Raw genomic sequence first — 25,530 nt, forward strand, 5'->3', positions numbered from 1 at the left:
TTATTTACTATTCATTTCAAGTATAAGTTTTACAACTTCTACTTCAATTATTTTTATAAAGATTATTCTTTATGGGAATGTTATTTAAATAGTGATATTCAGATATTTTCTAATATATTGGGACTGATTTACTTTATTAAATCAGCATTACTCCAAACATTCTTTAAAGTGTTTTCGAGTCTTTAAAATGATTTTTAAAAGTTAGAGCGGATCCCAAAACTCATTTTTTTATATATTTAAGATCTTCCTTTTAAAGGGGATTTAAATACTCGCTCAAAACCGGAGGGATCCGGCTCTATGGTGTATTTTATATTCGCAACAAGGTTGCTGTTTTGGTAAATGAATTGATTACTTACCCAACGTTCGGAAAGTAAGTCCATCTATCGAGTCGGTATAAGCAACATGGGCTCAGTGGGCGTCCATGAAAGTGTAAGTGGCTCAGTGGGAGTCCATCAAATGCGTACGTGGCTGAGTGGCAGTCCAACATAAGGTCCTATTGCGACCAGGGTGATGACCAGTGGGGAATTCGTCCATCTACTAATAGAAAAGGTTACTTATTGGTATCTTTGCCTGATCAGCAAGATACCGGGTTTATGCCACAATTCTTTTCCTTTCCAAAAATTCATTGGATATTACAAACTCTGTTCATACTTTACATGACAGAGGTTTTCAGGAAATGTATAAAGAGATATATATGTGGATATATATATCGGGACTTAATGAAGTATATCATAACTTCATTTCATTCAATAATACTTCAAAGATTTAATCTATTCAAATCTTGTCTTGTAGTCTCATCTATGTGATGAACTGTTGAAAGCTCATTATACTTTGAACAGTGGTAGTTCAAGTAGCTTTATAAATGATATAAGTATAGTGAAGTATTTGGTAACTTCATCCCTTGTTTTTGCTTATATCCAGTAAGTAATTATCTTACACTTGATAAAGGATTTTAGTAAGTTATCCATTTAGATACTTGCATTATTTTTTACACTATATATTATCTTGCGAGCAGTAATGCTCACTCTTGTTTTATTTCTTCATCACACAACAACAGTTAGGAAAGATGGCCAGACTCAAGCAGACCCAGCGCAAGAGCGTGGGAAGCGCCCCGCGCCTTCCCGTTGAGATCATAGCTGCTATAGCTGCAGAGGTAGATCTATCTATAGATCAGACCTTCTACTTTTGGGAATCAATTATGTATAATTATAACTTGTGGAAGATAATGGCAATTAATTGTAAACTTATCAAGTAATCATTTTGGGTTGTAATAACTTTTAAATTGTGGATTCAAAGACTTGTACTTATTTCAATTTCATCTCTGAGACTATAACGGGTTGTGGTGTGTTAGTGTGGGGTCACAACATGAGGTTATTTATTATTAATTCAGTTAAGTGATATTGTGGAAAGAAAGACCGTGACGACCCGGATCCCTGACCCCGGATCTGGGGGTGTTACAGAAATGGTATCAGAGCTAAGCGTTATAAACCTCAGAGATGATGCGACGATATAATGATAAACTAACAAAGATAATAAGAACTCTTGCCAAGTTCATGGTCGGACTACTTAAAGTAGTGTTGACAGTTAAAACCCTTACGGGAACCCTTATAAGTATCATGATAGTAACTTAGCTCGTTTAATGTGTAGGCATATGAGATAGAGGACCCTGAGATGTTCGAGCGTGAGCATGATGAGGCACTGCTAGATGTCGAGGATCAGAAGGAGTCTGAGATGGAGGAGGATGAGGAGGACCCCTCAGAGGAGTCAGAGACAGAGGTCATTTCTATTTCATATGAGGAGGACCCGGATGAGGTCCCAGTAGCTGAGGAGCGTATCAGAGCTATGGTAGTGTACACTGGTACCCCTTTACCCACACTCCCGGTGGTCAGAGCTCCTACCCCTCCACCACTATCTTGGATCCCCTATGATGACAGCTCAGAGACCCATACTTCCGAGCCTAGGCAGACCGATGAGGCACCCCCAGCGGCTCCGGATTCACCACCTCTTGACCCTGCCCATAGGCAGTCTTTCTTAGCCCACGGCTATGTTCAGGATGTACTGGGGACCCGAGTGGCTGTTGCTGAGGCCCGGCTGGATGAGGTCAGGAGGGAGTGGGATGCGGAGAGGGCGGGTAGGCGTACCCGAGCTTATGAGACTAGGGCTGCTATACCCCGATCCTTGAGGAGGGAGCTGACGGGGATAGAGCTCACGTCCCGAGCGAGACTCAGATCGCTCCAAGGGGACAGGCATGGTAGGATCTCCAGGTAGCAGGCCGACTATATCTTCCATCGTGCGATGGAAAGGGTATGGGAGCTGACCCGCTTCGGTGTATGATTCAGGACTGACGATGGGATAGTCTAGTTGTCTAGTTAGTCGAGGCCTTAGTAAGAGCCGATTTTCCGGGATAGTTGACTTGTATATAGCATCCCTTTTTCTGACTAGACAGATAGACTATTGTGTATCACTTTTGGGACACATGGCTGTAGCACTGTTGTACTTTTGACCAGATCAAACTATGTATTTCTCGCATTATGTATATATTTGTTTCCTTTCAGTTCAGTTCTTTAGTGACGAGATCACTGTTTTTATCATTATTATTACTGCACTTCTTATTAGAACTGTCATAATATAATAGAATTGCGAGATACATTCTCCCCATTATAGAACTGTGCAAGGCACAATGTTGTGTATGATTGTGACCTAACATGGAATTTCCCAAATATTTATCAGTATCATGCTGCCAAGAAAGATTGGAACTAGGGCGAACCCTGGATCTGAGGACCAGGGAAGCCATAACCAGGACGGTAGGAACCAAGAACACAGTGAAGAGGAAGATGAGGATTATGTGGAACAGGATGACTCCCTGTATGAAGAGGAAGAGGAAACATATGATGTTGAGAGATTTGAGATAGAGGCTGAAGAAGGAGAAATTGAGGTTGAGCAACCAGTACCAAACCCAGGTGTTATAGGGAGAATTTCGTATAACAATGTTGTGGAGGTTAATGGGCGGAACAAAGATCAAGGACGGTGGGCCAGCACATGCGGGCTGGGCTCGTAACATGCGTCCTTGATCTTTGTTCCGCCCATTAACCTCCACAACATTGTTATACGAAATTCTCCCTATAACATTTGGCGCTAGAAGGAGGGGGCGTTCATCTTAGGGAGAAAGATGACCAAAGAAAGCAAGCAAGCGACGACACCAGGGAGCGGAGGCAAGAAGGACCCTACTTTCGAACACACGCCCCCAGAGAATCAGGCGCCACCTCCACCAATTGCAACCGTGGACGGGCAGGCTGTAATGACGTATCTCGAAGGGCTGGCCGATCAGATGAATCAGATCAACGCCCGAATGTCAAAGGTAGAAAGAAGCTCGGTCCGGAACGCCAAGCGTAAGGCGCGCCGCCTCAAGGTCTCACAGCGTAGCTGGAAGGGCAAAGGCCCTCAGAAGAAGCTGATCCAGGATTTTGATGACGTGGCAACCGAGACCAAACAGAAGAAAGAAACATCACGCGAAAAGAAAGATATACCCCGAGGCCATGATGAGCGGGGCAGCCAGATCTCTACGAGATCGGGGCCGAAGCTAGCTTCATCTGAGGCAAGGTCAACTAGCGTGCTAGACCGAGTGGGTAGAAAACTAAGCGAACATGACCTCAGGCTCAAATTGGAGAATTGTAAGAAGGAGAGAGAAGAGAAAGAGCCCGTGGATAAAAGAGGCTCGAAAAGGGAACGGGCAACGACCCCTCCGGAAAGACGTCAACACACCTCACCCAGGAGGGAGGAGCGACACAGACGCATATACAATCGTGAAGAGGAGTCGCAGGACCGAGCTGGAGGAGGGGGACGCCGCGAACGACCTCAGGGCTCACATCATTCGAGTAATGCGGGAGGTGACAGAGAAGGAGAAGTTGTTAGAGTAAGGGACCTGAGAAGGATCTTAGATGAGATGGAGCAAGAGAAGAGAGGGCCCCCTGCTTCGGCTGCCCCCTCTCCGTTTACGGCTGCTATCCGATCATCCCCCCTACCTCGGGTGTTTAGGCACAACCCCGACCTTCTATTTAACGGCGAAGCCGACCCGGCGGAGTACCTTATTCAATTTAACACTGAGATGGAAGTCTATCAGGTGCCGGAGATGACCCGTTGCAGACTCTTCGCGGCATCACTCAGAGGTAGTGCCCAACAATGGTTCTCCAAGTTGGGACCGGCTAGCATAAGAACGTGGAGGCAATTGGAGGACTTGTTCGTCAGACAATTTCAGTCGACCCTCCACTATTCGCCTCCTGTGGCCACGTTAGCCAACATCAAGCAAAGGGAGGGGGAGCCCTTGGCAGAATACTTTCGTCGGTTCAACGCCGAGGTCCCCAAGGTGAGAGGAGCCAGTGAGGAGACCATCAAAAATTTCTTGATAGCAGGGCTGAAAGAAGGATCAAAATTTTGGAAGAGCCTCCAAGCGAGTGAGCCGAGGACCTTGGCCGAGTTCTATGAGCAAGCCGAACCCTTCAAGAGGGTAGAGAAATCGATGAGAGAGCTGAAAATCAGCGAAAGCTATCGAGACAAGAGGGACCGATCCTCAAGCCCTGACGAAAGGAGGAAGACATATCGGCGTAGTTCGAGCCCGAAAATGTCTGCCCGTGGCAAAGAGACCACTAAAGATTCGGGAAGGCCTTATACAAGCAAATGGCAGACACACACCCCTCTGGTAGCCTCTATCGACCACATATATGCTACATATGTGGGGAAGGGGGTATTCAGGAAGGCAACTCCTCTCACAGACTACAATAAAAGAGACACTTCGAAGTATTGTGCATACCATGAGGCCACCGGACACGATACAGCTGATTGTAGACAACTAAAGGATGAGATCGAGACTTTGATTAGACAGGGGAAGCTTACGGAGTGGGTTGTCAAGGAGGTTCGAAGACACAGGACGGATTATCATACCGTCCCTCCTCCGCCCCCAGAAGACAAAGAAAGGGTCCCTCGGGCTGGTAGTATTCATATTATTCTAGGCGGGTCTCATATTGGTGGAGACAGCCGGAAGGCGATGGACAGATATGCCCGGGAAGCAAAGGACAAGCCGCTCACCAACGTCAATCATCTAAGCCAAAGGCCCCCGGAGCTCTTTGAAAGGGAGGTCGATGATATCGTGTTTAAAGAGAATGATGCAAAATGGGTGCATTACCCTCATACCGATGCCCTAGTCATAAAAATGAAGATTGGGACGGTGAATGTTCACCGAGCAATGGTGGACACCGGGAGCTCGGCTGATGTTTTGACTTATGATGCCTACAAAAAACTGGGATTATTGGATAGAGAATTAACCTCAACAGGTGGGCACCTGTACGGGTTTACGGGAGACTCGATCGGAGTGAAAGGGACAATTCGGCTCCCGGTGACCATAGGAGAGGAGCCTCATGTGGCCACCCAGATCGCTATGTTTACATTCATAGACCAGCCTTGTGCCTACAATGTTATAGTGGGCAGACCCCTTATGAGGGCAATGAGGATGGTGACCTCGATCCATCATATGACGATAAAATTCCCAACCCCCACGGGGATAGGCATCTTGAAGAGCTGTCAATACGAATCCAGGGTCTGCTACAATCAGGCACTCAAAGCGGCCGAGTCAAGAAATGCCTCAAGGGAGATAGCTGAAGCAGGTGAGTGCGACATCCCCATGGAAGAGGCAGAGGGCAGGAAAAGAATACGTTCTGAGGGCCACGAGACTTGTAATTTGATTTCAATTGAGGAGTTGCCCGAGAACTACTTCGAGCACATGGGAATTCATGTGGAACCACGCCCAGGGGCCTTACTAATGGAAGCATCTCAGCCCATCATGTTGATACAAGAGGGGATTGTAGAGGAAGCAAGTGATGAAGAAGAGAGCCCAGAACAAATCACTGCAACACTTAGGAGAGGGAAGTGGGCACACAAAGAAACAACAATCACTATGGACCCACCCGACGGAATCACTCGAACTGTAACTGCGACCTCTGAACGCTTGATAAACCCGACCCAAGCTCACCAAACCGAGCTCAAGGATGCGGAAGGTTTGGCAATCACGGAAATGGAAAAAACTAGCGAGGCTCGAGCAGATCTAGACCCGAGAATGCCCTCAATGGTCGAGAGGGCCGGGGCCGCAGAGGACACAATCCCGATCTTGGTAGACTCAAATGATCCCTCCAAGGTACTCAGAATAGACTCTAACCTAAGTCCTGACTTGAGAGAGGATCTAGCCCGCTTCCTAAGGGAGAATTTAGATGTCTTTGCATGGTCACACTCCGATATGATAGGGATTGACCCAAATGTCATGTGCCACCGGCTCAACTTGGACCCGAAAAAGAAGGGGGTTAGGCAAAAGAGACGGCCGATTAGTGGAGAGAGGGCAGAGGCCCTCAGAGAAGAAGTGGATAGATTAATGGAGGCAGGACTTGTGAGAGAAGCCTTTTACCCCGTATGGCTGGCCAACCCTGTGCTTGTCAAGAAGCCCAATGGCAAGTGGAGGACATGTGTAGACTTCACCTACCTGAATAAAGCTTGCCCGAAGGACAGCTTTCCTCTACCCCGAATCGACCAGCTGGTTGATTCCACGGCTGGGCACGCGCTGCTTAGTTTTATGGATGCTTATTCGGGATATAACCAAATCCCCATGTATGGGCCAGATCAGGAGCACACCTCCTTTATTACTGATCAGGGCCTTTACTGTTACATCGGGATGCCCTTCGGGCTCCTTAATGCGGGGGCAACCTATCAGAGGCTGGTGAATAAGATGTTCAAACATCAATTGGGGAAGACTATGGAGGCCTATGTAGACGACATGCTGGTAAAATCGAAAGAAGCGAGGGATCATGTCCGCCACCTGGCAGAAATGTTCCAGATCCTAAGGGAGTACAGAATGAAACTCAACCCCCAGAAATGCGTGTTTGGGGTTGAATCGGGGAAGTTTTTGGGATTTATTATCAACCATAGAGGCATTGAGGCCAACCCAGCCAAGATACAAGCCCTACTCGAGATGAGATCCCCTCGACGGGTGAAGGATGTTCAAAGCTTAACGGGACGAGTAGCTGCCTTAAACCGCTTCGTCTCAAAATCCTCCGATAAATGCCAAGAGTTCTTCAAAGCAATCAAAGGAGTGGGGAGGAACTTTAAGTGGACCGAAGAATGTGAGGAAGCCTTTCATAACATAAAGAAGCATCTCAGTAGCTCTCCCATGTTGTCCAACCCAAAAGCAGGAGAAACTTTGATCCTATACTTGGCCGTCTCCGACTTTGCAATAAGTGCAGTATTAGTCCGAGAGGAGGATGGTGTCCAGCTCCCGGTATATTATGTGAGTAAAAGGCTAGCCGATGCCGAGACTCGATACACAAGCCTCGAAAAGCTAGCGTATGCTCTGATTCTGGCCTCCCGAAAACTCAGGCCCTATTTTCAGGCACATAAGATAGAAGTGCGAACCTCCTACCCCCTCAGACAAGTGATGCATAGACCAGAATCTTCTGGTCGAATGTTGAAGTGGACGGTTGAGCTCGGCCAATTCGAGGTGGATTATAAGCCAAGGACTGCGATCAAAGGCCAAGCCCTGGCCGATTTTGTGCTAGAATTTCCCCCACATCAAGAAGTGGAGCCGGGAGCCCTTATTGTTATACCTAGCACAGAAGAAGTTGGACTGGAAAGACAAAATAGTGCCCCATGGTGGAGCCTATATATGGATGGTGCCTCTAACGGTGATGGAGCAGGAGCTGGAATCGAGCTAATCAGCCCAGAGGCTCACAAAATCAGACATGCGACCCATCTGGCCTTTCATGCAACCAACAATGATGCTGAGTATGAGGCCCTGATCAACGGTCTCAAGCTAGCTTTGGAAATGAAGGTCGAGAATTTGAATGTGTTTAGTGACTCCATGATTGTGGTCTATCAGATAAATGGGGGGTATCAAGCTAAGGGGCCGAGAACAGAGCTTTACCTGAAGTGCGCACAGAGGATAATCGCAAGATTCAACGAGGTGAGGCTGGAACTAATCCCGCGCGGGCAGAATGAAGGCGCGGACGAGCTAGCTAAGCTCGGCTCACGCCGCGAGAGCACTTTGCTAGGGACCGTGCCCCTTGATATACAGAGGCAACCTAGTGTGCCCGAGCACGAGGTGGGCAGCCTCAATAATGAGCTCGGCCCCACGTGGATGACATCTATTCTAGCTTACATAAGAGAAGGTTCACTTCCGGACGAAAAGAACGAGGCAAGGAGAATAAAATACAAAGCAGCCCGCTATGTGATATACGACGAGATTCTATACAGAAGAGGGTTCAGTGTTCCTCTTCTCAAATGCATACATGGGGAGGAATGCAACTACATCCTAAGGGAAGTACACGAGGGTATTTGTGGCAATCACTCGGGGGGTAGCTCTCTAGCTCAGAAAATCCTCCGTCAAGGCTACTACTGGCCAACGCTGAAAAAAGACGCCTTTGAATTCTCCCGAGCTTGTGATAAGTGTCAGCGATATGCCAATTATTACAACAACCCCGTGGCCTCTCTCACATCCCTCATGAGCCCCTGGCCCTTCTCCATGTGGGGAATTGATCTGATTGGGGAACTCCCGAAGGCCAGGGGAGGCGTCAAGTATGCGGTAGTTGCGGTAGACTATTTCACTAAGTGGGCAGAGGCCGAGCCCCTAGCCACTATCACAGCGAGAAAGCTCAGGGAGTTTGTATACAGGGCTATTGTATGTCGCTATGGCATCCCTTACAAGCTGATATCTGACAATGGGAAACAATTTGATAGCAAGGAGATGCGAGAGTTTTGTGAGCAGTTGGGGATTCAGAAGAGCTTTAGCGCAGTCTGCCACCCCCAGAGTAACGGGCAGACAGAGGCTGTTAATAAAATCATTAAGCATACCTTAAAGGCAAAGCTTGAAGAGAAGAAAGGAGCATGGCCAGAAGAACTCGCCCAGGTCCTATGGTCTTACAACACTACACCCCGAACCACAACTGGAGAGACCCCTTTCTCTCTGGTGTATGGGTGTGAAGCTATGGTGCCCGTTGAAGTGGGAGCAGGATCTTTTCGAAGGGACAACTATGACTTAGAGGCAAACGAGGTCAATCATCGGCTCTATTTGGATATGATCGAAGAAACTCGAGAAGAGGCTCAGATCAGGATTGCGGCATATCAGCAGAGGACAGCTAGGCATTACAACAGTAAGGTTCGAGCCCGAACTTTCAAGGTGGGAGATTTAGTTCCACGCCGGGTCAGGCCAAATACCAAGGTGGTGAGTCACGGAGTCTTGGGAGCAAATTGGGAAGGCCCTTACAAGATAAAATCGGTGCTCTGGGAGGGAACCTACCACCTCAATGATATGCAAGACAAGTTGATCCCAAGAGCCTGGAACGCGGAACACCTTCGCAAGTATTATCAGTAATATTATTCTTTTCAGACTTAGTATTATCTTCAAATATTCCTAAGTCTCGGGGGGTAGTGCCATATAAGTGCCTCCCTGAGACCACAAGCATGTATTCCTTTCACTTCCCATTATCTATGAATAAACGATTGATCTCTATTTGTGCACTTGATATTTTAACTTCTGTTAATAGATTAAATACCCAGCAGGGGACCCCATCCTTGGGAACCCATGCGAGGACAGAACAGTTGTTTTATTAACATGTTAAATCAAGCTGGGCCCCGACCCGCTTGATGCCAAGAACATGAAACGAGCCGGGCCACGGCCCGCTTAGACAAATACGAACACATAGTAGATAAAAGATGTGGATAGAGATATAGGCCCGCGATGCAAGCTCATACCCTGGCCCTCAAAACCATAAATGCGACCCAGGGGGCCCAGCCCTCCATCAAACATACTCAAAGTCGCATGATGCGAGGAGAAGACACATGCGAGCTCCTAGTGCGAGCACACCTACAACACCTGCGAGTCAATGCGGGCTTGTTCCACTTGGCATTCTCTTTTAATGGTTGTTTGATTAAACAAATGACACGAGCTGAATAAATTGGGCTCGCAGTGAAGGGGTAACGCTCGCCATAAGCGGCCAGAGTTATGATTACTTTTTGGTCAGTAGAAGCATGGTAAAAAAAAAAAAATAGCTAGCACCGTAAAGACATACGCGGGCACAAAAAACTTGGACATTTTATACAAACAAAAGTTAAATAAGTTATGCCCCGAGGCAGAATATTTCAAATACAAGCGCGAGGCGAGAGGGGTGCCCGCTTACCCAGTCAAAAGTCTAGTTCTAATCAAAATTACATTAAGGGTTATCAGCCTCTGCTCCCTCACGATTTTCACCAGCGACCTGGGCCTTCTCGGCCGCGAGCCGAGCCTCCTCAGCAATTTGGGCATCCCTCTCCATCTCCAGCTTCAACTTGTCAGCATGCCTCGCTGTGCTCGCACCCAGAGCCGCCCAATCGAAGTCAGGAACCTTCTTCATAAAGACTTTCATGAAATTCCTGGCCCCCAGGTTCCTAGCATCAGCGAGGGCGGCCTCACGGCCCTCGGTCAGGGCAGAGACTGATCCCTCCAGCTCGAGCACCCTCTCCTCGAGGGCATCCTTCTCCTTCTTACATGCCTCAGCAGCCAGGTCATGAGCCTCCTTCTGCTCCCTTAGGGCCTTGTCATGAGCAGCGTTCAGGTTAACTATCTTCTGATTATAGTTGTTCACCAGCGTAACTTTCTCTTGCCCGTGCTCAGCGACCTTACTCTGAAGGGACTTGACTTTAGCCTCGAGCTTTGTGTTGGTCTGGCTGAGGGCTCGCATCTCTCGAGCCTTAGATAACTAACGATAGTATACTTCGGCCGCGGCTCGGGAGAGTGCATCCTGGTTAACCTCGAGAGCAGAAGAAGACCAATCCTTTAAATCCTGCTCGCTGATGTGACCTTGGGCGAGCCGGCCGAATGTGGTCGCAACCGCATTGGCAGAAGAAGAAGAGGGAAGAGGTGCATCAGAGGGAGCAGCTTTCTTTGGCTCAGGCTCGCCAGTTTTTCCTTCTTTACCTCTATGCCTCTTTAGTCGAGGAGAGGGCCCTGAATCCTTGAGATGCTCGGAGAGAGTAGTCATGCGGGCCGGAGGATTGGCCTGAGATCGAGCCCTTGTGCTCACAGCTGCGGGCTGAACTGGGCCCGAGGCCGCAGCCTGCTCAGCCTCTTCCATGAAGGGGATAGGGGAGATGGCCATTTCTGAAAAAGAAAACAACAAAGCAATAGATTAGTCACAGCAAGATGCAAAGGAAAGAAGTAATGCGAGCAGGTGAAAAATACGGAGAATTAAAGTGCGATGTAAAACAAGATGCATGTAGGAAAAGTGAGCACACGAGCTCGCGCATGCGAGCAGCCAGGCCCGGACGTGCGGGCCCGATATTCTTACCCTTTCTGGATCTCTTCCTAGATTTCTTCTGAGGAGTCAGCCTCACTCCTTCCTTCAAAAACCCACATGCGACCAGATTGGAGGTCGTTATGAGTTTTCGGATGTCCCGGTCCGCCTTAGGAAGGTTTAGAAGACTGTCCGCGTTTATCTTTTCCTGTCCCACAAGGACAGTGCGAGGCGGGGTGGCTGGAGATGAAAGAAATTCTTGTTAAAAGGAAAGAGCTATGGTAGAAGAGACGAGAGCGGGCAGGAGAAAACTTACATGGATTATAATAAAAATGAGTCTGGACTCGAGGCACCTCGTGGATATAGAAGTAAGGGCTTTTCCACTTCCCTGAGTTGCTCGGCCCGTTGTGGATGAGGTTCTTCTTGTTGAAGCACGGCCAGACAGAGAAGTAGAAATACCCAAAGTCGTTAGGAGAATGCTTCAAATGGAGGAAGTAACCCAGCTGCCTCGCGGTTAGAGAAGGGTACCCGCATTTGTGGTACATGATGTACAATGCGAGGGCGGCCCGGTATCCGTTTGGATTGATCTGAAGGGGTGCGAGCTGGAAGTACTCGCAAACATCTTTGATGAAGGGATGAAGAGGAGAGGAGATTCCCAGCCTTAATAGGAAGGTGGACAAGACCATGCGAGGCACCCTGCCTCCATTCTCCGAGTGATTGAATCTATAGCATCTCATATGAGGTAGGGGCAAGACAATATGGCCCTCGAGCTGAAACTGCTCAATGTGCTCGGCCAGATGTTTCTGAGTCAGCGAGGTAGGCAGGTCGCGGCAAGCGAGCACCTTAACCTCCTCGTTTGCAGTTGAGCTCTCCTCCCCATCAGGAATGATCTGCCTTTTGAAAACAATCTCACCCTCGAGCTCAGGCTGGGCAGGAGGCACATAAGGCTCAGGAGAGGCCGCGGGGGCATAATTATAGTTACAAATCTTGTACTGACTTGTAACATCTGCCACCTCCTCGCTCTGAGGAGAGTCATAGGACCAATGCGAGCCGTCCTCTTCACCCTCGAGTCCCAGGATGGGATATTCAGCAGCTACAGGCTCTTTTCCTTTCTTCCTGGTATCATAGTATGCACTCCCCAGGTCGCTGTCAGTTGATTCTGAGTCAAGGTGAATGGGGTCGAGGTGGTTAGCTGCTGCTTGCCTCAGACGGGCTGCCCTCTCTTCAGCCATTTCTCTTAAAATCTCCTCGGCTCGGTCTTTATCCAAGGGAGCAGGCTCGCGGTTTAGCAGCTCTTCTACCCCAAGGGAGGCTGGAATATGAGAGAGGTCCATGGGCCTATTTCTCCAATTATATATATTCTTCTCCCTGGTAAAATCCTCAGGGTTCGGGTCGAGGTGAATATCAAGCGAGCCGGATCCAGCTGCTCGCATCGAGTTCTCAACTCTGGCAATGTTCAAAGCCCCTTGAGGGGTGATAGCTGAGCCGGGAGAGATAGGTTGGCTAAGACGACCAGAAAGAGAGGTCAGCTCGCGTTGGAAGTCCTTGGAGCCTCGCTGCTCAGGAGGGTATTGGTTTAATGGAGATGGAGTAGCTGAAGAGCAAGCCGGGCTAGCAGAGGTGCGAGCCGGGCTCGAGGAAGAGCGAGATGATCCATAGGAGCGGGCTGAAGACGCACTCGACATCTGTAAAAGATGGTGAAAATTAGTGTGTGGCCCTAAAAAGAAAACAAAAAAAAAACAAGTATGGGATCGCACCTAAGTGTCCTCACATCTCACACGGGATCGCACCTAAGTATCTAAACGAGCAAAAGGACTCGCATCGCGCGTTGTGGTTGTGTGTGAACTCGCATCGAACAGGTGGTGTGTGCTCGCATGGTGTGCGTGAATAAAGCATGAATAAAAAAACGGGCTCGAATCGAAGAGTACCTGTGGGAGAGGTGTATGAAGATCCTGATGAATCTGGTCCTGGAGAATATCGCCGCCGGTAGACGGTTCTTGTTGAAATGATAATCTTCGCCGTGGTAGATCCTTGAACAAGTTGAGGCGCAATTCAGGAAGTGTTCTTGGAAATGTGAGAAATGAATTGAACTCTCACATATTTATAGGAGATAGGAGAGAGAAAGGAGGAGGCGACACGTGTCGTCATCTCATAAGATGACACGGATCCCCACGCCAGCTGTCCAACGGCTGTCAAAATGAATGCGAAGATGAAAGGCATGCGAGGCGAGACACGCGAGGCGGCTTGGTGCGGCCTGGTGGGTTCACACTTGCGAGGCCATAAAAAGATTAGAAAATACCTAGCCTCAAGATGCGACCAGGAATTTTGGGGGGTAGTTGTTATGCCCGCTTTCGGCCATGGGCCCTAAACAGGTCCCTGTGGGTGCACTAAATAGCTGGACTCTTGTGTGTAGGCTAGAACCATGGATTTATATGACTTGGGCCAGCACATGCGGGCTGGGCTCGTAACATGCGAGCTGGGTTCACATACGGGCTGGGCTCGTAACATGCGAGCTGAGTTTACATGCGAGCTGGGCTCATGACATGGGAGCTGAGTTGACATGCGAGCTGGGCTCAAGTGAGGACATGCGAGCTGGGCTCACACATGTAAGGTGAGCTCACATTTGTCATTTGGGCTCTCATATGCGAGCTGAGCTCGGTTGTGCCCACGCGAGGTGGGCTCAGGTGCCTTCATGCGAGGTGGGCTTAGCTGCCCACACGCGGGCTGAGCTCATGAGCCCACATCTTATAGAAACAGAGGTAACATTATATTTATTATTTGAAGGCGGTGCGGGCCGAGGTGACCAGGCCGGGCCGCATCGAAAGACTTTGTGTGCAACATGGAAAGTGACTCATAGATGACTGAGTTGCATGTAGATTTCGGGGTCGACACGGGTTGTTCCTACAATCACGGGAAGGATTACGGAGATGCCGCGAGATTGTAGGAAGCGTGTGGAGCCGATCGAGATTTACGTGACTAATTGGCTGAAGGCCTGACTTTATCGTGGGCTTGGGCTGCACGGGCTGAAGAGTCCTAACCCTAGCCTACGTGACTTGTTCCCCAAGAACTACGTAAGGCTTGATCCCTATAAATAGGGTACGTAGGCACTTGTATAGGACAGGAGTCGACACTTGATAGAGAATAACAAACCCTATTCTTTCTTAAGGAGTCCACATACAAGCTCAGCCACCACCAAACAACCTTCCTCCGCCCTCGAACACCGTCCTTGATCTTTGTTCCGCCCATTAACCTCCACAACATTGTTATACGAAATTCTCCCTATAACACCAGGCATGGATCCCATGGGCTAGTTCATGCAACTACTAAGGCAGAACTTGGAACGTCAACCCAACCCACCCCCTCAAGGAAATAACAATGCTGTGGCAAACTCTTTCAGGGCTTTTAAGTCCCTGAAGCCCCCTGAGTTCTACGGATCAGCCGACCCAGTTGAGGCAACGACATGGCTAAAGGAAATGGAGAAATCCTTTGAGATTCTGAGTACCGATGAGGCACAGAAGACTGTATTTGCTACCTACCTTCTTAAAGGAGAGGCCAACTACTGGTGGGAGGCCAAGAAAAATATGGAGACAGATGCTATCATAACCTGGGAGAGGTTCAGTCACTTATTTTTGGGAAAGTATTTCCCGAGGTTTATGGAGAACCAGATGGAGCTCAAGTTCTTGGAGCTAAAGCATAATAACTTATCCGTAGTAGAGTACGAAACAAAATTTACTAAGTTATCAAGGTTCGTGCCAGAGTTTGTGAGCACCGAGGAAAAGAAAGCTAGGAGGTTTCAGCAGGGACTAAAACCGTGGATTCAGAATAGGGTGGCAATCCTTGAGCTTACTGATTATGCCACTCTGGTGCAAAAGGCAACAATTGTAGAAGCCAGAAGTGAACATATGCAAAAGGAAAGAGAGAAGAAGGAAATAAAGAGGAAAAGTATGAGCATGGGTAGAGGTTCCGCAGGAAGGAGCTTCTCAACTAGAGTTAATCGAGGAGCAGTGTCCCTACCGGGACAGAACATTGGGTTTAAGCGGCCAATGAGCGTGAATGTGAGCCAGAGCGGCCAAAAGTTAAGAATGTCCTATTCCATCCAGTCTCAACCCCCATTGTCAGCCTGTAACACTTGTGGAAGGATGCATACTGGGGAGTGTAAAGGAAAGCCAGTAACCTGCTTTAAGTGCGGTCGAGAGGGTCACTATTCAACTAAGTGCCCTTTATCAACCCCTGTTGTCATTCCAACCACCACTTGTCATCAGTGTGGATGCCCGGGTCATTGGAAGAGGGAATGCCCAATGAACAAACCAGCAGCTCCAGGAGCCAGCAGGGCTGCCTCCGATAAGCCACCTACTGCGAGGACTTTCAACATGACAGTCTAGGATGCTATGAAAGACTCAGATGTGATAGCAGGTACCCTTTCTCTAAATTCAGTCAGTGCAAACGTTTAATTTGATTCAGGAGCAACTAAATCTTTTATATCAAAGGACCTTGCGTGTAAGTTAAGACTTAAGGTTGAACCTTTGATAGAACCCTTACAAGTAGAAATAGTCAATCATGAAATTATTCCTGTTAACTAGATTCACCCCGCCTGTGAGTTAGGCATAGGGGATCAATCTTTTAGTATTGATCTGATTCCTTTTAAATTAGGGGAGTTTGATGTAATTTTGGGAATGGACTGGCTATCTAGCAATGATGCTCAGATAGACTGTAAGGGGAAGAAAGTTAAGTTAAATATCCCAGGAAAGAAAGAAGTTATATTTAGAGGAAAGAGGCAGACGCAGAAATTTTTGACTATGGCTCAGGCCAAAAGGATGCTACGAAAAGGAAATGAGGCTTACCTAGCCTATGTGGTGGACACGCAAAAGGAGGTGCCTAACTTACAAGATATTCCGGTAGTCACAAATTTGAAGACGTATTCCCACAAGACCTTCCGGGATTACCACCCGATAGAGTGATTGAATTTGCTATTGAGCTGGCCCCAGGGACGGCGCTAGTTTCAAAAGCACCTTACCAGTTAGCGCCATTAGAAATGAAGGAATTAGCTACCCAATTGCAGGAACTTTTGGATAAGGGTATGATAAGACCCAGTGTGTCTCCGTGGGGAGCACCAGTGTTATTTGTTAAGAAGAAGGATGGGAGCATGAGGCTGTGTATCGACTATCGAGAGTTGAACAAGCTAACCATAAAGAACAGGTACCCGTTACCTAGAATAGACGATCTGTTCGACCAGCTAAAGGATGCTGTTTATTTTTCCAAGATTGACCCGAGAACTGGATATCACCAACTAAAGATTAAACCCGAAGATATTCCCAAGACAGCGTTCCGTACCAGGTATGGGCACTATGAGTTTTTGGTAATGTCCTTTGGATTAACCAACGCCCCAGCGGCTTTCATGGATTTAATGAACATAGTATTTAAGAAGTACTTGGACAAGTGTGTGATAGTTTTTATCGATGATATTTTAATCTACTCAAGGACTGAGGCAGAACATGCAGAGCATTTGAGGATAGCTCTAGGAATACTCAGAGAGGAACAGTCATATGCCAAATTCTCGAAGTGTGAATTCTGGCGGAATGAAGTACAGTTTTTAGGACATGTGATCAATAAAGAAGGAGTATTGGTCGACCCCTCCAAGATAGAGGCAGTCTCAAATTGGGAAAGGCCAACCACACCCACAGAGGTAAGGAGTTTCATAGGATTGGCCGGCTACAATCGTAGATTTGTACAGGACTTTGCGAAGATCGCAGCCCCTTTGACACGACTTACTCGTAAGACAGAGAAGTTTGAATGGACGGAGAAATGCGAGAACAGTTTTCAGGAATTAAAGAAAAGGTTGGTAACGGCCCCGGTGTTGGCATTGCCCGACGAAAAAGGAGATTTTGTGATATATAGTGACGCGTCGCACAAAGGATTAGGGTGTGTGCTTACGCAGCACGGTATGGTGATTGCGTATGCGTCGAGACAACTGAAGGAATACGAGATTAGATATCCTACTCATGACCTTGAGCTCGCGGCAATAGTTTTTGCCCTAAAAATTTGGAGGCACTACTTGTATGGAGAGAAGTGTGAGATTTTCACAGACCATAAGAGCCTCAAGTACATATTTACGCAGGAAGAGCTCAACATGCGCCAGAGGAGATGGTTAGAGCTAATCAAGGACTATGATTGTGAGATTCTCTATCATCCGGGGAAAGCCAATATGGTGGCTGATGCCCTTAGTAGAAAGGAAAGACTCAGAATGATAACGACTTCGGAAGAATTGATAAAGGATTTTGAAAGAATGGAAATAGAAGTAAAGGTAACCGGAACCGGAACCGGAACTGAAAAGCTGTTTGAGATCTCAATGGAGCCAGAGTTATTGGAAAAGATCATATTGTGCCAAGAAAAAATAATGAATGAAGGCAGAGAGTCAATGACTGGAGAAGAGATCCATACTGAGAAAGATGATAAAGGGATAATGAGGTACTCCTACCGGATTTGGGTTCCGAATGTTCAAGAGCTTAAAGAAGAGATTTTGGATGAAAACCATAGTTCAAGGTATTCCATTCACCCGGGAAGCACCAAGATGTATAGGGATTTGAAGGAATATTACTGGTGGCTTACCATGAAGAGGGACATAGCAGAATGGGTAAGCAAATGTTTGACTTGCCAAAGAGTAAAGGCAGAGCACCAGAGACACAGTGGACTTTTACGACCCCTGGAGATTCCCGAATGGAAATGGGAACAGATAGCCATGGATTTTGTTGTCGTTTTACCAAGGACGAAAGCCAACCATGATACCATATGGGTGATTATAGACCGACTGACAAAGTCAGCTCATTTCATTCCTATCAATGAGAGATACACAGTCAATAGACTGGTAGACATTTACCTTAAGGAAATAGTGACGCGACATGGGGTCCCAGCGTCCATTGTCTCAGACCGAGACCCCAGGTTCAACTCCGGATTTTGGAGGAGCTTTCAAGAATGTGCGGGGACCAAGTTAAATATGAGTACCGCGTACCATCCCCAGATGGATGGGCAGAGTGAAAGGACCATCCAAACACTAGAGAATATGTTGAGAGTCTGTGCAATAGACTTTAGAGGAAGTTGGGATGATCACTTGCCATTGATCGAGTTTTCTTATAACAATAGCTTTCATGCTAGCATCGGAATGCCGCCTTATGAGGCCCTGTACGGAAGAAGGTGTCGATCTCCCTTATAGAAGTAGGAGAGCGGAAGATGCTCGGACCCGAAGTGGTTCAAAGGACCAAAGACATAGTAGATCTCATCAGAGGACGGCTGGTAGCAGCCCAAGACAGACAGAAGAAATATGCAGACTTAGCCCAAAAGGACAAGGAGTATGTAGTAGGGGACTTAGTACTACTAAAAGTATCCCCATGGAAAGGGTTAATGAGATTCGGAAAGAAAGGAAAACTAAGCCCAAGATACATTGGACCTTTTGAGATACTAAGACGGATTGGGAAGTTATCTTACGAGCTAGCCTTACCCCCGAACCTACAACAAGTTCATAATGTGTTCCATGTGTCAATCTAAGGAAGTATCATCGGGATGCCAGACACATAGTGGAGTACGAGCATGTGGATATGCAACCAGATCTGACTTACGTGGAGAAACCAATAAAGATTATGGATAAGAAGGATCAGGTGCTTTGGAACAAAGTGATCAAGCTAGTCAGAGTGCTATGGAAGAATCATAATGTGGAAGAATCAACTTGGGAGCTTGAAAGCGCAATGCTAGAAAAGTACCCCCATTTGTTTTCAATTTGATTCCGGGATGGAATCCTTTTAAGGAGGGGAGACTGTAATAACCCCAAAATTTTGAACTTTTTGTAACCCTTATGAATAGTGTTTTTGCTGATATTGCTGAATAAGAAAACTTTTCATGCCACACTATGTAGGGGTTCTTTTATTGTTATTCTGAGATCGTAATAGTACTCTTTATGATAAATAAGTGTATGTAAAGATCGTCAGAATCCAAATCCGAACACTTTGATTTTTCCCGAAAATCCACCGGATATCGAAAGAATTGAGTATAAGGTAACAAGATAAAAAGGATTTAAATTCAAGGATTGTAAGAGAGGATCATTAAAGGAATATAATGTATTGAGAAAGGTTAAGGGAACCCAAGTAATAAGATCCCGGGTATGATCCCTCAAACGATAAACGAAAACGAAAGTTAGGCGAACCGTATAACAGATCAGCGGTCATTAGCCAAGTAATTAGAAGCTAATCAAAGAGATTAGTGGGGATGATGTCATCAAACCAATGAGAAGAGGACAAAGGTGGGAGGGTGACATCACATGGTGACATAAGCATGACCAAAGCAAGTGTGTTGTTGGTTGAATTAGAACCACACAAAAGTTACCATGGTAAAAGGTAAGAAAATAAAACAAAACAAATCAAAATCAACCAACCAACAAATCATTTCACCAAAACACAAAATTATTTCATTTCTTCATCCAAAAAAGCTCTCGGCTTTTTCTTCTTCTTCAAAGCAAGAAATTCAAAATCTTAGTTCCAAGCTTTGTTAATTAGCAATGTAATTATCCAAGACTCCTTATGCATAGATATAGCTATCCTATAAGTTTGAGCTCCTAAATCATTCACAATCTCTTCCTAAAAATCATGGAAGAAGATGGTGAATAGTGTTTTTCAAGAACTAAAATTTTTGTTCTTGAGTTTTTGTTTAGATTAAGCTTGGATAAGGACTTTTAAGGGTGATTCCAAGCTAGTTAGTTGATTCTCCACTCTCCAAGGAAGGTATAACCCCTCCAAACCCTAACTTTACTTGAGTATTAGGTTTACTTATGTTGTTATAGTTCATGAGAGGCTTGTTTGTTGTGAATGTAGAGGATAGTTGGTGTTGTAATGTTTTGGAGTTGTAATTCTTGGAGTATTGATTAATGAACTTAAGTATAGTTTAAATTCATGTTTGAGAATAGTATAATTGATAATGTTGAGTTGTTGGGGCTGTTATGGTGAAGTATGGATGGAGTTTTGATTGGGTTATGATTGTGGGTTGATTGTGGGTTTGTTTGGAGTAGAATAAAATTGGTAATCGCGTAAACATAGCTGTCGTAATGTCCGATTTACTTTAGATTGTTTTTGCTCTTAACATTAGGACCCGTGAACTCACTTCTAGGTTTTGACCATTTCCATGATTAGATAATTCATGTTACGAGTTCGTTTTGATATGTGGTTCGTTTGATTCCGATGTACGGTTTAGGAGAAACGACCGTTTTAAGTAACGGCGTTTCGCGAACGAACCATTATCCCTCGCCTTACTTTGAAACATAGGTTAGAGACCATAAAGACTAATTGGAGTATGAAACATTTATGTAAAGTGTAATAGGCAGTTGGTAAGACACTCGCGAAAGAATCGCCTGAAAACTCGTAATGATTAATTTATTAAAAATGGTGGAGCCGAGGGTACTCGGGCGACTTAAGAGAATCAGTAAGCGCAAAGCGAGCGTTAGAGTCTAAATTGGTTAAAGTATAGATTTATAAGTGACTTTGGTTTAATTCCAACTTATGTGTTGTTTATAGGTTACCAGACTCGTCCCAAGCCATTTGTAACCCCCAGTCGCTCAGGCAAGTTTTCTACCCGTATAACTGTTGTTGTGATGTATATGTGTATATGCAATATCTTGTGATAGATGCATGATTGTTATTAGCAAATTCTTGCGATATATTGGAGCATGTGATATGGTATATATGCATGTCTGCTTCGTAATCTTGATATATATCTGTTGATTCAAATGCTTATAGTTGTATAATACCTATGCTAGAGATAAGCAGTAGTTGCGTATACCCTGAGGATAGGGGACCCAAAGGTGAATCCTTTTCTAAAACCGGGAGTAGATGTTCCCGAATATATTATATATATATATATATTTATTTATATATATATATATTGATATAGTTTTTAAAACTATTAATCGAATAAGGTTTATTCGATAAGTTTATATTATTTAATGAATATTACTCGAATATTCATTCGAGGACTTATGACTCAGTTTATATTATTTAATGAATATTACTTGAATATTCATTCGAGGACTTATGACTCAGTTTATATTATTTAATGAATATTATTTGAATATTCATTTGAGGACCTATGACTCCAATTATTTACTGAATAATATTCTTTATTTTATTAAAGAATAATGTGTCGATAATCAAACTTACTTTTGATTATTCAAATAAAGATATTACTTTCGTATAAGTATATCGTTGGTTATTTACTATTCATTTCAAGTATAAGTTTTACAACTTCTACTTCAATTATTTTTATAAATATTATTCTTTATGGGAATGTTATTTAAATAATGATATTCAGATATTTTCTAATATATTGGGACTGATTTACTTTATTAAATCAGCATTACTCCAAACACTCTTTAAAGTATTTTTGAGTCTTTAAAATGATTTTCAAAAGTTAGAGCGGATCCCAAAACTCATTTTTTTATATATTTAAGATCTTCCTTTTAAAGGGGATTTAAATTCTCGCTCAAAACCGGAGTGATCCGGCTCTGTGGTGTATTTTATATTCGCAACAAGGTTGTTGTTTTGGTAAATGAATTGATTACTTACCCAACGTTCGGGAAGTAAGTCCATCTATCGAGTCGGCATAAGCAATATGGGCTCAGTGGGCGTCCATGAAAGTGTAAGTGGCTCAGTGGGAGTCCATCAAATGCGTAAGTGGCTGAGTGGCAGTCCAGCATAAGGTCCTATTGCGACCAGGGTGATGACCAGTGGGGAATTCGTCCATCTACTAGTAGAAAAGGTTACTTATTGGTATCTTTGCCTGATCAGCAAGATACCGGGTTTATGCCACAATTCTTTTCCTTTCCAAAAATTCATTGGATGTTACAAACTCTGTTTATACTTTACATGACAGAGGTTTTCAGGAAATGTATAAAGAGATATATATGTGGATATATATATCGGGACTTAATGAAGTATATCATAACTTCATTTCATTCAATAATACTTCAAAGATTTAATCTATTCAAATCTTGTCTTGTAGTCTCATCTATGTGATGAACTGTTGAAAGCTCATTATACTTTGAACAGTGGTAGTTCAAGTAGCTTTATAAATGATATAAGTATAGTGAAGTATTTGGTAACTTCATCCCTTGTTTTTGCTTATATCCAGTAAGTAATTATCTTACACTTGATAAAGGATTTTAGTAAGTTATCCATTTAGATACTTGCATTATTGTTTACACTATATATTATCTTGCGAGTTGTAATGCTCACTCTTGCTTTATTTCTTCATCACACAACAACAGTTAGGAAAGATGGCCAGACTCAAGCAGACCCAGCGCAAGAGCGTGGGAAGCGCCCCACGCCTTCCCGTTGAGATCATAGCTGCTATAGCTGCAGAGGTAGATCTATTTGTAGATCAGACCTTCTACTTTTGGGAATCAATTATGTATAATTATAACTTGTGGCAGATAATGGCAATTAATTGTAAACTTATCAAGTAATCATTTTGGGTTGTAATAACTTTTAAATTGTGGATTCAAAGACTTGTACTTATTTCAATTTCATCTCTGAGACTATAACGGGTTGTGGTGTGTTAGTGTGGGGTCACAGTATGAGGTTATTTATTATTAATTCAGTTAAGTGATATTGTGGAAAGAAAGACCGTGATGACCCGGATCCCTGACCCCGGATCTGGGGGTGTTACAGAAATGGTATCAGAGCTAAGCGTTATAAACCTCAGAGATGATGCGACGATATAATAATAAACTAACAAAGATAATATGAACTCTTGCCAAGTTCATGGTCGGACTACTTAAAGTAGCGCTGACAGTTAAAACCCTTACGGGAACCCTTATAAGTATCGTGATAGTAACTTAGCTCGTTTAATGTGTAGGCACATGAGATAGAGGACCCTGAGATGTTCGAGCGTGAGTATGATGAGGCACTGCTAGATGTTGAGGATGAGGAGGAGCCTGAGATGGAGGAGGATGAGGAGGACCCCTCAGAGGAGTCAGAGACAGAGGTCATTGTTATTTCAGATGAGGAGGACCCGGATGAGGTCCCAGTAGCTGAGGAGCGTGTCAGAGCTATGGTAGTGTACACTGGTACCCCTTTACCCACACTCCCGGTGGTCAGAGCTCCTACCCCTCCACCACTATCTTGGATCCCCTATGATGACAGCTCAGACACCCATACTTCCGAGCCTAGGCAGACCGAGGAGGCACCCCCAGCGGCTCCGGATTCACCACCTCTCGACCCTGCCCATAGGCAGTCTTTGTTAGCCCACGGCTATGTTCAGGATGTACTGAGGACCCGAGTGGCTGTTGTTGAGGCCCGGCTGGATGAGGTCAGGAGGGAGTTGGATGCGGATAGGGCGGGTAGGCGTACCCGAGCTTATGAGACTAGGGCTGCTATACCCCGATCCTTGAGGAGCGAGCTGACGGGGATAGAGCTCACATCCCGAGCGAGACTCAGATCGCTCCAGGGGGACAGGCATGGTAGGATCTCCATGCGGCAGGCCGACTATATCTTCCGTCATGCGATGGAAAGGGTATGGGAGCTGACCCGCTCCGGTTTATGATTCAGGACTAACGATGGGATAGTCTAGTTGTCTAGTTAGTCGAGGCCTTAGTAAGAGCCAAATTTCCGGGATAGTTAACTTGTATATAGGATCCCTTTTTCTGACTAGACAGATAGACTATTGTGTATCACTTTTGGGACAGATGGCTGTAGCACTGTTGTACTTTTGACCAGATCAAACTATGTATTTCTCGCATTATGTATATATTTGTTTCATTTCAGTTCAGTTCTTTAGTGACGAGATCACTGTTTTTATCATTATTATTACTGCACTTCTTATTAGAACTATCATAATATAATAGAATTGCGAGATACATTCTCCCCATTATAGAACTGTACAAGGCACAATGTTGTGCATGATTGTGACCTAACATTAAATTTCCCAAATATTTATCAGTATCATGCCGCCAAGAAAGATTGGAACTAGGGCGAACGGTAGGAACCGAGAACACAGTGAAGAGGAAGATGAGGATTATGTGGAACAGGATGACTCCCTGTATGAAGAGGAAGAGGAAACATATGATGTTGAGGGATTTGAGATAGAGGATGAAGAAGGAGAAACCGAGGTTGAGCAACCAGTACCAAACCCAGGAATGGATCCCATGGGCCAGTTCATGCAACTACTAAGGCAGAACTTGGAACGTCAACCCAACCCACCCCTCAAGGAAATAACAATGTTGTGGCAAACTCTTTCAGGGTTTTTAAGTCCCTGAAGCCCCCTGAGTTCCACGGATCAGCCGACCCAGTTGAGGCAACGGCATGGCTGAAGGAAATGGAGAAATCCTTTGAGATTCTGAGTACCGATGAGGCACAGAAGACTGTATTTGCTACCTACCTGCTTAAAGGAGAGGCCAACTACTGGTGGGAGGCCAAGAAAAACATGGAGAAAGATGCTATCATAACCTGGGAGAGGTTCAGTCAGTTGTTTTCGGGAAAGTATTTCCCGAGGTTTATGGAGAACCAGATGGAGCTCAAGTTCTTGGAGCTAAAGCAGAATAACTTATCCGTAGCAGAGTACGAAGCAAAATTTACTGAGTTATCAAGGTTCGTGCCGGAGTTTGTGAGCACTGAGGAAAAGAAAGCTAGGAGGTTTCAGCAGGGACTGAAACCGTGGATTCAGAATAGGGTGGCAATCCTTGAGCTTACTGATTATGCCACTCTGGTACAAAAGACAACAATTGTAGAAGCCAGAAGTGAACATATGCAAAAGGAAAGAGAGAAGAAGGGAATAAAGAGGAAAAGTATGAGCATGGGTGGAGGTTCCACATGAAGGAGCTTCCCAACTAGAGTTAATCGAGGAGCAGTGTCCCTACCGGAACGGAACACTGGGTTTAAGCGGCCAATGAGCGTGAATATGAGCCAGAGTGGCCAGAAGTCAAGAATATCCTATTCCAACCAGTCCCGACCCTCATTGCCAGCCTGTAACACTTGTGGAAGGATGCATACTGGGGAGTATAAAGGAAAGCCAGTAACCTGCTTTAAGTGCGGTCGAGAGGGTCACTATTCAACTAAGTGCTCTTTATCAACCCCTGCTGTCATTCCAACCACCACTTGTCATCAGTGTGGACGCCCGGGACATTGGAAGAGGGAATGCCCAATGAACAAACCAGCAGCTTCAGGAGCCAGCAGGGCTGCCTCCAATAAGCCACCTACTG

At 45.4% G+C, this 25,530-nt stretch overlaps 1 protein-coding gene across 1 annotated transcript; it reads left to right on the forward strand.

Moving 5' to 3' along the window:
* The first annotated feature begins 5,674 nt into the window (after nucleotides 1–5,674).
* LOC141665552 (uncharacterized) lies at nucleotides 5,675–10,092 on the forward strand. The gene is made up of 5 exons (XM_074471535.1): nucleotides 5,675–6,577; nucleotides 6,692–7,315; nucleotides 7,535–8,353; nucleotides 8,897–9,253; nucleotides 10,081–10,092. The coding sequence occupies exons 1-5, from the start codon at nucleotides 5,675–5,677 to the stop codon at nucleotides 10,090–10,092; spliced, it is 2,715 nt and encodes a 904-aa protein (XP_074327636.1).
* The last annotated feature ends 15,438 nt before the right edge of the window (nucleotides 10,093–25,530 follow it).

The sequence above is a fragment of the Apium graveolens genome, chromosome 6 (assembly GCF_009905375.1).
Source record: "Apium graveolens cultivar Ventura chromosome 6, ASM990537v1, whole genome shotgun sequence".
Taxonomy (NCBI): Eukaryota; Viridiplantae; Streptophyta; class Magnoliopsida; order Apiales; family Apiaceae; genus Apium; species Apium graveolens.